The sequence below is a fragment of the Orcinus orca genome, chromosome 17 (genome assembly GCF_937001465.1).
Source record: "Orcinus orca chromosome 17, mOrcOrc1.1, whole genome shotgun sequence".
Lineage (NCBI taxonomy): Eukaryota > Metazoa > Chordata > Mammalia > Artiodactyla > Delphinidae > Orcinus > Orcinus orca.
The window spans coordinates 52,195,766-52,209,140 of NC_064575.1; the positions used below are offsets into that span (position 1 = coordinate 52,195,766).

The 13,375-nt window shown below is 43.6% G+C and overlaps 1 protein-coding gene across 2 annotated transcripts in view; it reads right to left on the reverse strand.

The window, feature by feature from the left end:
• The window catches only part of YWHAZ (tyrosine 3-monooxygenase/tryptophan 5-monooxygenase activation protein zeta), a 32,226-nt gene extending 22,085 nt beyond the window's left edge, over positions 1-10,141 (reverse strand). Inside the window, exons 1-2 of one of the 2 annotated variants that reach the window (XM_004275338.4) lie at positions 9,961-10,141; positions 6,783-7,087 (exon numbers count right to left, since the gene is read on the reverse strand). In XM_004275338.4, the coding sequence (XP_004275386.1) occupies positions 6,783-7,076 (294 nt within the window). In that variant the 5' untranslated portion in view covers positions 7,077-7,087; positions 9,961-10,141. Of the gene's footprint in view, positions 1-6,782; positions 7,088-8,112; positions 8,603-9,960 lie in introns of those variants that run through there. The other variant, XM_033438185.2, reaches the window with a different exon arrangement.
• Positions 10,142-13,375: the final 3,234 nt, after the last annotated feature.

The window sequence follows — 13,375 nt, forward strand, 5'->3', positions numbered from 1 at the left end:
CCCTTCCTCACACCATCACTTTCTTGCCAATATGCTTCTGAGTGGGAGAGTAAGGGGCAGAACTACTACTAACTAGTACAATGGCAATGGCAAATAATCCTGGGTACTACCCACGGGAGTGCATCATACAAATGAGTATCAACAATGTAAACGGTTGAGAACCTATGATGTAGGCAACACAGCAATAACTTGCAATCAGAAAATGAAGTCAAAGTTGAGTCCAAGATGTCATTTTGATTAAGTCTAGAAAATGTGCTAAAAATTAAGAGGCTAGAAAGGACAGGTAGTTTCAAAAGGAAGATGAACTCTTGCTTGTAGCACGCTGAAATTGACAGCAATTCTAAATCCTCTAAAGAGCAGTGTTTATTCTCAATGTAAAACCATAATAAAGAAAAGAGCTATGGAAACCAGGATGAAATCACAAGAGGAATATCTCAGGAATTCTAGAAAAAAAATTCTAATGCTTATTAGAATTGCAATGGACTACATTAATTTTTAACTTAGCTGACATCAGAACACCCATAATTTTGACTTTTAAAAAATTTCTCATACACACAAATGTTCTTCAATATAAATGTGTCAAAGATCACCTATTTTGGAATAAAAAACTTGTGGTCAAATTAATCTAAATGGTCCAATAACATTTAATATTATAAATGAAGAACTATTTCACATACTGGGCTCCCTCTACGTGGTAGAACCAGTCATCAGAGATGAAAATAGGTAATATATTCATGGGGGGAAAAAAAACCCTGTCTTTCACAGGTTAAAGCCCCAATTCCAAAAAAAAAACCCCAAGGTTAATATATGAATGTGATAAACTATGATGGAGGGCACTGAGAATCTATTTCTGACATTAGTAAAAGGAGAAAGTTAGTCCAAAGAACAGAACTGGATGATCAGAAATCCAAAAAAATGGTCAAATCAAAAGCTCTGATTTTCTTTATAAGAGCAGAATTATTTTTGCATGTCTATCAACACACCTTGTTGTTGGCAAAATCTGGTGTCACTTCCTTTGCCTGTTTCATACGGCCATTAAGTCCCACATTCCTTAATTTATAACATAGTAGACCCTTCATGATCTAACCAGTACCCCTCTCTCTCCTAATCTCTTGCAAAATTATTGGAAAAGGCTTTTAAATAAAGCAATGTTCCCACCTACTGTTCTGATAGAATGAACCATCACTTAATTTGCTGGATTAACCAAATCCTACTTACCTAACAGACTGGCTTTACATTAGGCCTTTCATTCCTAAGTAAACATCAATCATGCCCATGACTTTGGGCTAAATACTTCAGATAAGTTTTTCGGCTACTCTCTGGAACTCCCTTCAGCTTCTATCAGCAGTTATAGCCTTATTAAGAGTCCCATATTTGTTTCCCGAACTATGCCATTATACTTGGCTATAATTACTTAAAATGGTATGTTACTTAAGTGTTATGAAATATAAGTATGAAAAGAAGTGTTCCTATGAAAACTAAGCTGAATGCGCGAAACGACTAGTTTTTAAAGGAGAGTCACACACACACGCACACCACTTGGGTTATTCAAACTAAAAGATTAGAAAAATATTTCTAGGATTATGAACTGATTATTCTTCTAGCTTTCAAGTTCTCACTCTGCTATGCAAACTCAAACAGCATTTTGTAAAGGATGCATCTATTTTAGGGGTGTCTAGTAAATTATTTCCAAACTGTGGATCTATGCATATTCAAAGAAAAGGTCTTAGCTCCACATTAGCAATGGGCAAATGAACATACACATCTGTTTTAATTGAAAATAAATGTTTAGACCAAGTATGAACACATACTTGAACCACTTTCCAATTAAACAACTAACTTGGGTCTTCCTACTGTACCACTATTGAGGTGTTACCAGTAAGATTTCTTTACTGATAAAGTTGGGTTTTTAGAAGAAAAAATGAAAATCAGAATTATTCTCCATACGCTATTACAACTCTAAGGTAGCTTTATTTTCCCTCCTTTCTAATTCAAAAGCCTCTGCTAGGGCTGAATACAATTTCTTCCTCTTTCTTGGGCAGATTAGATGCATAAGTGTGCATGTTCCTCCTCTACTTTAAGATTTTACTCAGGTTTTTTTTTTTCCCCCGGTACGCAGGCCTCTCACTGTTGTGGCCTCTCCCGTTGCGGAGCACAGGCTCCGGACGCACAGGCTCAGCGGCCATGGCTCACGGGCCCAGCCGCTCCACGGCATGTGGGATCTTCCCGGACCGGGGCACAAACCCGCGTCCCCTGCATCGGCAGGCGGACTCCCAACCACTGCGCCACCAGGGAAGCCCATTACTCAGGTTTTTTGCTTTAAGTCCAATTTTGAATCCTTTCATCTTTTCCTCTTAGTTCACTTTTAACTATCTTCACAGCTCATCTAATCACTAAACATCTCCAGGTCATCTATATCTCCTCTTAGAACAGGCAGGAAAGACTTCATTCTTATCTAAGTATTGCTATGCCAAAAAAGGACAGGTAACCTGTTGCTCTTGATCAAGCTGTTATTCTTCCCCTTCCCACCAAACGGCTAACATCTACCTCTCTTTTCTTTGTTCCTTTATTTTCTTTCATTTACACTTCACACACCTCAGACTTCCCAAATATACAAAATACCTCACCAGGGTCAATGTTTAATGGTTATCATGAAAACTCTTTTAAAAAGACTACTGAATTTTATTCCCAAAAAGACTATCAAATGTACTCCTTCCTGGAAGGGACTGTTGCTATCTGCTATGTCACATAAGGTCTTTGTACTCTGAAACATACCAAAAACAGTTATTGACAAAAACATGTAAATATATATAGTAGTGAAAATGAATATAACACTGCAGAAGTCTTCTGAGAAGCCCTTATTCCAATAAGTGAACTGCCTAGTGATTTTCAACTTAAAACTCTATATAGCAGTTTTTAAAGCCTAAGACACATATTAACACATTATTGACCAGGGGATTTCTGCAGAAACTAACGCCTGTGGCCAAAATCTGTCTCTGGTCAAAAATGTGTTAACATATTCAGACTAGGAAGGACCCCAAAGCTGCCTGGTTTCCTAGCTTGCTCCTGCTTAATGGCATTTCCATGAGCTAGAGATAAAACCCAGTGCCCAGCAACCACACCTTGAAAACCACACCTTAAAAATGTAGAGAAGCATAATAAAATGGAACGCAGTCAAGTTAACTGAATCACACAACTACTGTTGCCAACTGTTACAAATGGCAGACTCATGATTTTACTGATTTGTGAAAGGAAGCCATTCTTTACCTTATACCAGTGGCTTTCAATTTTTAAATGAAACCTTTGAAAATTTGCTGGCCAGTACGGGCCCTCTGCCCTAGAAAAATACACAATTTTTAAGGCTTCTTGGATCTTTTAATTCCAATTCTTGGACTCCTGAGTTACAAGACCTCTATATTATTAGAGGCAGGTTTGTACTATTGTCACTGCTTTAAACAGAAGCCCAAAACTGAGATAAATTGGGGCACTAAGAGTACCTGATTTTCTTTCTCCACAACAACCCTATGGGGTAGATATTATTCCCATTTAATTGAGCTCAGTTTTCTCTGAGGGATGGAAGATTTCTTTAGGCCACTCGGCTATTCAATGGTAAAAAGTTGGTTTGACTCAAAACCTGGAGCTCTTTTTACAACACTACATTCTTCTTTGAGTTTGAATTAGGTTCAATCTAGTATGCATATCCTCATTTCATTTTCCATTTCATCATGTTCAGATAAAGTACCCAATTTTTTGGCTTCTTTTGAGTTTAGACAGAAGAGGTGTTGATCCCCTCCCCCACGAACACGAGAGCTTTTGGTCTAAGATCTGGTAGAAAAGGCAGACTACATTAGTTCACAATTTAACGACACAAGGAAGAAAACTGCAATTTTTTTGGCATAAAGAGAAGTCCATGCTGTGAAGAATAAAGCCAGTGACCATTTTCCACAGTAATGCTCTAAAACTTTTGTCCAAAGTAACATGTTCCCTGCTCTTTCTCTGCTTAAGTAAATGATATAAATTAAGCAAACTGCTCTTTCTCTGCTTAAGTAAATGATATAAATTAAGCAAACACTTGATAAAGTGCCCATAACCAGAATGGCGGTAACCTAATAATGGACTAAAGAGCTCTTCAGAAGAACTTTGAACCGTGGAGGTTAGTTCCCCCTAGTAGGAAGAAAGAGAATATTTTCTTAGCCAGTATGATACAGGTACTCAATAGAACAATGAAGTCTGGTTCATTCATCACTGATGCCACCAGCCAATAATGTTAATTCTGAAAAGGAATTACCTGCTTGTTTTCCTCAAATTAGAAGTCAAAGTTCAGAAAAAAACTAGAGTAATAAAAATTATAACTGGGTATATTTTTATAAGTAAGATATTGAGATATAATTAAGCACACTTTCATTAATCATCAAGTAAATCAGTTCAAACAATTATTTTCTCTAGGAGAAATAACAGTTCTGCTATATTTTACTCTTCCATTTTACTAAAAAGGGGAAAAGGAATTTTATGCAAGATGTTTCCAGAGTCAACATGACCTGCCTGAAAAAAAGATGACAGGGAAAGAAAGAAGCCTGCCTGTAACGAATCACAGTATCTGTAAATATCGAATTTTCCCAAGTTGAAACAGAAAAGGCCTTGGAAAATTAGCAGTGCTGCTGACCTAGTTCTATTATCCTCTTTTCCAAAAGAAGGCTTTTTGCTCATTTACTTAACAAATACTTGAGTATCTACTATATGTTAAGAGGCATGAGCCATGCAAAGATCACTACTGGAGCTTTACTTTAGAAAAGACTAAGGCTGGAAGCAAAAGCTTGTTTAGGATTCTGAGTCTTCTGTATAATAAAGGAATTAAACTTTCATATATCTATACTTTCGAAGTGGAAATTTCGTTTAGACTCGGTAAGAAGCCAGTGCTATTCTGAAGGAGAACATGGGTAGTGACCAGTATGAAACCCCCTTAATAATCATAACAAGGAGAAGCTATTTAGAGATTAATCCAGTTATTCTCACCCACGGATCCTATTTTTTTTCCTTGATAAGGAAACCAAAGGGAAGTAAAGTTAAAACTGCTATAGTCTTTTCCTAGGAAAATCCTCACAATGACAGGACCTTTTATACTTCTTGTGTGGAAAACATGCAGATACCTACCTGGAATCTCAAATAAGCTGTAAGTAGAGGGTAAATGTTACTGCGTCCCCCACTTATTCCTAAAATTGACTTTTGTCTTAAGGGAAATTATAACTTGTAGCAAACTCTTTGGAACCAAAATAAAAATTATTTGATCTATTAGGTGTAATAATTGGAGGAAAAATATCAGAGCGAACAAAACTCAGTAACGTACACAGGTGCTAATCAGTAAACAGAGCAAGGTGGGAAAAGCCCAACATGTTTTTTATTATAGGAAAACATCATATTTTCAAATTTTAAATATTCTTATTACCTTAGCAAACCACAAGATGAGCATTTGTCATTTAGTATCAATAAAAGCCAGAACTCCCTTCTCATCTTAGAAATGAATGATAGCTATCAATGTAAAGATTTCAAGTAAGCAATCAAAAACAAACCACACACAAGACAGATACCACACAAGAAGACTGGCGCCCACGTTAAGATAAAAAATATTATTGTTCTTTAAAAAGATAGCCTAAAGAAAATCATCATTTAAGAAAAATACTCATAATTTAGGAACTGAAGATATTCCATTAGTCTCAGACTAGTATAAAGGAATCATAATACCATTATAACTTTAACAAAAACTCCAAACCCCACAACATGAGAAATAATCCTATATCGCTCATTATAGTAGTTCTTCCGTAAACAAGGTTCAAATAATTAAATAGTGCAGCTGGATTTTCAGAGGAATTGGGATATTGCATCCCTCTATATACCAGAGCCCTGCCATACTGAGACCCAATGTGTAACCTGAAGTCCTGAAATACAAGAGAAATCATTTAGTAAAACCCACTTCAAATATTATTCCAAAAACCATGGTTCATTAAAAGGGAAAGTATTAGTGTATATAAGTTGTTACATGCTAAATGGTTGGATCGTCTACCAATTTATCCTCAGATTTAAACTTTTCTGCCACAGAAAATCATTTGTAAGAAAATTTTAAAATTAACCAAAATGTAATGTTCAATTCTTTTAAGCTATTTAGAGAAGCAGTGCTTCAACAAGTAGATACTGAATACTTAAAATACTTCTTGAATGAACCTGGAAAAATCAAGCTTGAGTTTTTCATAATCTTTTATTGTGGTTGTCAGTGTTCAAAGTTGAGACCTCCAACACTTAAACCAGGAAGAGGCAAAAGCAACTGTGAAGCCAGTTTTCCGCATGGCTGACTCATTACATTAACATTATAGTGGCTAATCCAGGGAAGGCTACTAAGTCTACAGTGAGTCTCCTATTACATCGCACCTAAAACAGGGTATGTAAAATTCCTGCATCCATATACGTACTTTAAAGAAAATCAGCTCTAGAACTACTACAAATATTCTAACCATAACTGAAACGATATACAATTACTTTACCTTTTCAATTAGAACAAAACACACTACTAATCTATTTGAACTGATTGATAATCATCTTTGCATTTACCTTATACAACTGTTTTAACATCTTTTTGTAATGACACCCTGAAAGACTTGGAAATCTAGAACAACCAATTTGCAAAAGGAAAGGAAAAACCAAAGAAAGAAAAAGTTGAGAGTAACCTAACTGATATGCATTACAGGAACTCTATATCATAGCGACGCTAAACTGAATGGTTTGATTCTCACCAGTACATCATTGCAGATATCTCTTAGCTCGGTCTCAATTTTCTCTCTGTATTCTCGAGCCATCTGCTGTTTTTTCTCAGCACCTTCCGTCTTTTGCTCAATACTTGAGACGACCCTCCAAGATGACCTACGGGCTCCTACAACATTTTTATAAGCAACTGAGAGAAGATTCCTCTCCTCATTGGATAATTCAGCTCCTTGCTCAGTTACAGACTTCATGCAGGCCGCCATGTCGTCATACCGCTCAGCCTGCTCGGCCAGTTTGGCCTTCTGCACCAGCTCATTTTTATCCATGACTGGATGTTCTGCCGGGAAAAAAAAAAAAGTAGCATTTAGATTTTTTTTTTTCCATTAAAACAAACAGACTGAAAATTATACCTTTTGTAAACAAGCTATGTTAACACCTCAAACCTAATTACCTATGGAAGATTCTTTACACGAAAAATTTAATGCAGCCTCACAAAAGAATGCTAAGAAAAAAAATACTGGCATGCTCAGCATGCAGAGGGTACATTTAAAGCCATTAACACTGGTTTAGCAAAACTAAAATTACATTACCTCATCTTTGTTCAGGATCCTTATTTCACATAAGGTTAAAGCACATTCACCAAGAGGCGGCCTTAAAAACCAACCGTTATCTTACTTGGTCAAAATCTCAACTCCAGTTTCAAATATCACTAAATAATCCAAAATTAAGCAGCTTTTAGTGAAAACACCACCTATGAAGAACATTACACTATCACACTCCCAGAATCACGATACCTGTCAGTTGAATGTAATTCATGTCCTTTTACTTTGGTAATAGCTACTCTTGTCAGGAGTGTTTAAATTTTAGTTGGTATCCCCCCCACCCCAAGTCCACTGATCTTTGCAACAGCTGATCGTAGCATGCCAATTTTCTGGGAGAAATGACCAAACTGCTTGTTTTAATATATTGTGAATGTAAAACCACCACCAAGGATCAATACATAACTGACCCTAAGGCTTCATTTATCTGTACCTTGTTATATGCACACAGGCTTAAAAAATAACACCCATGAATCCTGGAACTTCGATTCTTACTATCTGCGAGCACTAAAATGTATCTATTAAGTGCTTCCCGGTGTCACCAGTGTTTCTGATGTCACTGTTCAGTTTAAATGCAGAATTACTGCATTGTTCCTAGTAGTCAAAATTTAATTGAATACATTATCACCCGAGCTGCCCTTATATCGTAACTTCCTAATTCTTTCTCATTTTAAAGCTCCTTCGACTTTTCAATTTCCCCCGTTTTACTATTCCTTAATATATCCTTTTGAAAGGTCCTAAAGCAGCACAGAAAGATACTAACCCATACAGTGGTCCCACAGGGTACAGGATTTATGATGAACAGAAGAGTCACTGTCATTCACTACAGGAAATGACTCCCTTTCTTTACCTTCCCAGGGAAATCCCACAATACTTTTTGTTTCAAAAAACCAAATCGGCACAGGTCCTCTGTGTTTGAACAAGCAATTAGCGAGCTTGAATGGGAACTAGACTGTTTCAATGCGAAAACTAAAATTTGTGATCGCATAACCTCCCCACCCCCCTCTTCTTGAAATTACTAATTTCTCCCCTCTTCTTGAAATTACTAATTTCTCCCCTAGGAACTCAAAAATGCTCTCGGACTAACGCTGCTTCTAATGAAAATTATCTAAGACCAGTACAAAGGTTTCCCTCCCCAACTCCTCGGATGCAAGCGGGAAATGGATTAGGTTTCTCAGAATAACCAGCGCTCCAAGGACTGGCCGCACCCATTTAACCCTTAGCCGGCCTAAGACGTCGAGGTGGGTGAAACGAAAACGGGCCGACTGCGACTTTAAAGTGCAAACCCTTCCGTCCGCGCCATCCGCAACCCCCCTCCTTGGCTCCGCCCAAGCTGGTGCCTCCGCTCTGTCCCCGAGTCTCCCTCTTTGTCATGGCGGATCTGTGTCAAGGAGCCCAACCTACTGCCGAGTGTTAATTCCCCCACCGGGGCCGGAGGGAGGAGCCGCACGCCCCCGCCCGAGCCGGGGAGGGGAGCCGCCCGCGCCGAGGGCACCGACGCCAGCGCCGCCCGCAGAAGCGGAACCAGACGAGCCGGCCGCGGACACACCCCACTCTTCCACCGGCGTCCGTCCGCCACCGGCCACCGCGGGTGCTCACTTAGTCTACGGGGACCCGACAGCTGCGGCAGGTGGGGGAGGGGCGAGCCACACCCAGGCGAGCAGGGCCACCGCCGGCTGTTATGCTCTGGCTCACCCGCCCCGCAGAGCGGGGTCCCCGTCTACACACCCAGACCAAGACCCTTCAGTTCCAGCCCCCGCGGGAACGAGCGAGACGCGCGGCCCACCGTCTTCCCCATCCTCATCCCTACCTGGGTTTCCAGCCCCCCTCCACCCGGACATAGAAAGCCAGCCCATCCCCCACCCCTCCAGGAATATTCAAGTCCCCCCGCCGCGGAACCCAGGAAATTCGGCTCTGGGTCGCGGGCGAGCCCCACCCCGGAGCCGACTCGCCCGAAGTGCGGCCTCGCCCAGGTCTACCTGGCGGGCGCTTCCGGGCCGCCTCGGCTCGCAGCCCGGTGCCCGGGCCTCCCGCCGCGCCGCCACCCGGGTGGGGGAGGGCTGGGTGCCGCCACCGCAGCGCGGGGCGCGGAGGCTGCGCCGAGGAGCGGGCGGGAGAGGCAGGGGAGGGGGGAGGCGGCGGGGAGGGGGCGGCCTCACCTGCGCCACTGCAATGCCCGCAGCCGCCGAGTCATTATCTCGGGCGGAAGCAAGCAGCGGGGAGGCGCTGAAAAGGGAGCTTCGGGGGCGCGGGTGGGAAAGGATCGCAGCCGGCGGTGCCTCGGCCGGCCGGGAACCGGCGACCGGGCGGGTCCCGGGGATCTGGCGTGTGGGCGCCCTTCCCACCGAGGGGGCCGGGACCGGGGCCGGGCGCTCATCGCGGCCGATGCGGAAGCAAGTAGCCCGAAGCAGCCGCTAGCCGCCCGCCCGAATCCAGCGGAAGAGAAGCCGCCGCCCGTCTCCGCCTGAGGAGACTCCGCCTCAGCCCAGCGCCGCTCCCGCCGGGCGAGTGGGGCTGAAGGGATGCGGAGCGGGGACGGCCCCCGCGCTTTCGGAAGGCTGGCCTGGGACAGGAAGGAGCCGGGCGAGGCGGCGGCGGCCGGATCCCTTACCTGTGTCCGGAGTGGGTGGCGACGGACGGACGGGGCTCAGCGGTCTCTGGGCGGCAGCGGCGAGGCTGAGACTCTGTCCCTGGATCTCGCTGCTCACAGGCTACAGCCGCTCCGCAGACACGGGGTTTCCTCCAATCACCAGCCCCGGCAGCAGGGGCGCCACACGCACGATGACGTCAAACGCTGCTATGGCAACCGTTGATTGGTGCCCACAGCTCAGGGGGCCCAGAGCAACCGCCGCTCCCCAGCGCGGGGCCGTCCTGCCCGCCCGCACTAGAGGGCGAGCGGAGGAGCGCGCGTCCTCTCCGTTCCCAACACTCCTCCCCAGCCCGCTCGGTTTCCAGCTTTTCTACTCCTGTCCTGAGTGCGCCTGAACAGGAAGCTCTTTTTTTTTTCTTTCTCCTGGCCACCAATACCCCCACCCCTTACTCGCCTTCCCTTCGGATCCCCCCGCTACCTCCGCCGGCTCACTCTTCTAAACCAGCCAGGAGGAAATTTCTCCCCACCCCCACCGTAGCTTTTCGTGCGATCCTTCTGCGCCTGCGCCAGTTACTCCCTCTAGAAGGGGCTCCCGTTCAGCAACATCCGGGACCTTTCACATCCTCCCCCACCACCACCTCCCAGCCGCCTGGCCCGCCCCGCCCTCCGTGTTTCGCGGTGGTAGCTGCCCCCGGGGCCATCCGAGGGGCGGGATTACGAGAGCGGCTCCGCGGCGCTAGCATCCTGATCTGGACTTGGGGTAGTGGGAGGGCGCGGTCAGAGGGTCGGGTAGGGGCGTGGTGGCGCGCTAGCCTGCTAGCCCGCCGCTCCCCCACGCCGGGCGGGGCGACCGGGGCGCGCGGCCCCTCCCTTTCTCCCTTCCGCCGCCGCGGCTTTACCTGCTGGCTCGGGGAAAGCGGCCGGAGGCCTTTTAAGGCTCGGCAGAGAGTGAGGCGTCCGGTCCCAGAGGGTGGGCTGAGCGACGGGATGGTTTTCCAATCGGAATTTGGGGATCAGCGCGCAGTGACAGCTGCGAGGGGACAATGGGTGGGCGCGAAGTGGGGCTGAGGTGGGGCGGGCGGGCGGAGCTGAGGCCTGGAAGGAGGCTCTCAGAAAGCCTACAACCTCCGAGGGGAAAAGACAGCTTCCTTAGATGGAGGCTTTGAGGTGGCCGGGGAGGCCTTAACAAGAAGGGAGGCAAAGAAAGAGGTTTGACCGTATTGCCTCGTTTCTCGTAGGTTACATTTTTGCGTCCAAATAAAGCTTTCACTTAAAGACCTCATGCTGCAGTGGTTTAAAACGTAATGATGATTACGTATTTTCTCCTGAAGCAAGGTTTTAGGGACTCGGGGGTTCCCGGGGCCCGGATTGACCCAGCTGGCGGTGGGCCGCAGGCAGGGCGAGGAGCAGGGACCGGGAGCCAGGAAGAGAGGAAAGAGAAGGGCGGAAATTGCAGGTGCCGCATTAACGTGCCAACCTAAAACGGTAGGGCCTCCACCCAGTCAATTTAAGGAAGTTCTAAGAGATGAATTCACAGTGTGAAATGTCCCTGATCCGTGTTCCTTTAAATGTATTAGAGCTTAGAAGAGATTAGTGCCTGGTTGACCTGCAAAACCAGTTGCAAAAGTCGTCTGGAGTTTATAGAACTCAGAGCTCTTCCTACTACCCGTGTGTAAACTCCATCTTGGCCTCATTGACTTTTCCAACATCTCTTTACTGAGCACTTACTAGGGCCCTGCTTTAGGCACAGCTGACAAAGGAGCCTCACAGGAGTGGAGCCTCACAGGAGTTCAGCCTCAAGTTCCGCAGAGGATTGAACTTACCGGTAGCAGACACATAAAATGTTTCCTCCTTCGTCCAGCACCTGGTTCTTCCGAGCACCTTGTCTTGTTCTGTATGTTGGATACAGTGTCTGTGCCACAAGACTGTTCTACAAATGACGTTTTGCCTGAAGTTCCAACTGGCATTTATATAGTAAAAGATAAACCAGGAAGAGAGTTTTCCAGTGACCGGTTCAATTTCAGTGTTTTTTATTTTCCCCATCGGAACAGAGTCATAGTAGGCTGAATGGATGAACAAATTGATCAGGGTTTTGTTTCTGGGATATTAAAGTCACCTTTCTTTGACTCCCAAGCAAATTCTTTTAGGGAGTGACTCACTTAAAATGACTAATATTTCAAAAGGTTTCTTAAAAAAAAATTTTTTTTGTCTCCAGTTTTGTGCTAGGCACCAGAAATTTGACAGAAGATACTAAGTTTAAAACATCTTTCTTAAAAGGAAATTGATGGGAGTTCCTGGTTGCCTAGTGGTTAGGATTCCAGGCTTTCACTGCCGTGACCTGGGTTCAATCCCTGGTCGGGGAGCTGAGATCCTGTAAACCACGTGCTCCCCACCCCCCAAAAAAACTGATGTTTCTTTAATATCTCAAATACATGTCTAGATAGAATATATGCCGTTTGTTTTAGAGGAAGTTTAGGGATTTCTCTACATAAATAAGTTGTGGATTTACCTTAGGAAACAGCTAAGTTAGGTTTTTGCCTCCTGCTTTAAACAGCAAGGTTTTTTGGTGAAACGACAGGAGCTATTAGGTTTTACATACTCAGATCAACATGCTCATTGAATAAAGTGTAATGAGGTTGCAGGGGAGCAAGGATAGGGAATGTCATGAAAGCCCCAATTGATAAGTATTGTGAGGAATAGGAATAATATATGGCAAGGATCATTGAAAACAAAGAAATAGAACCTATGAACTTGAACTCTAGGACAATTACTAGAGACTTTGAGTAGTAGCCTAACCTGTTTTTATTTTCTTCACTGCTCAACTCTGTTTCCTCCGTCAAGTTGCTTAACCTTCTGTGCCTTGATATCCCCATCAATAAAATACTGGTAATAAAAACACTTAACTCATTAAATGGTGTTGAGGATTAAATGAAGACATATATAGGGGACTTGCCTGGTGGTCCACTGGCTAAGACTGTGCTCCCAGTGCTGGGGGCCGGGGTTTGATCCCTGGTCAGGGAACTAGATCCCACATGCTGCAACTAAAGATACCGCATGCCACAACTAAGACCCGGTGCAGCCCAATGCATAAATAAATATTTTTAAAAATAAATAAATGAAGATATATGTATACACATACATATATTTATATATACATATATAAATGTATAATAAAGGTATCTTATATAAGCAATTATATGAGTATCTTAAAATGTGAAAGATATACATATGTATAATATAATAATGTATAAGTGATCTATATTATAGATATATATTATACTTAATTATCCTTATTATAATATATACAATATTATGTATTTTATATACATAGTGTCTAGCAGCATTCCCTGCTAACTTAGCTATTATTATTCATTTGTAGATGGATATATCTGATGTATCTGCTCTTCAAAGGGTTGTGAATATAAAATGAAACCAT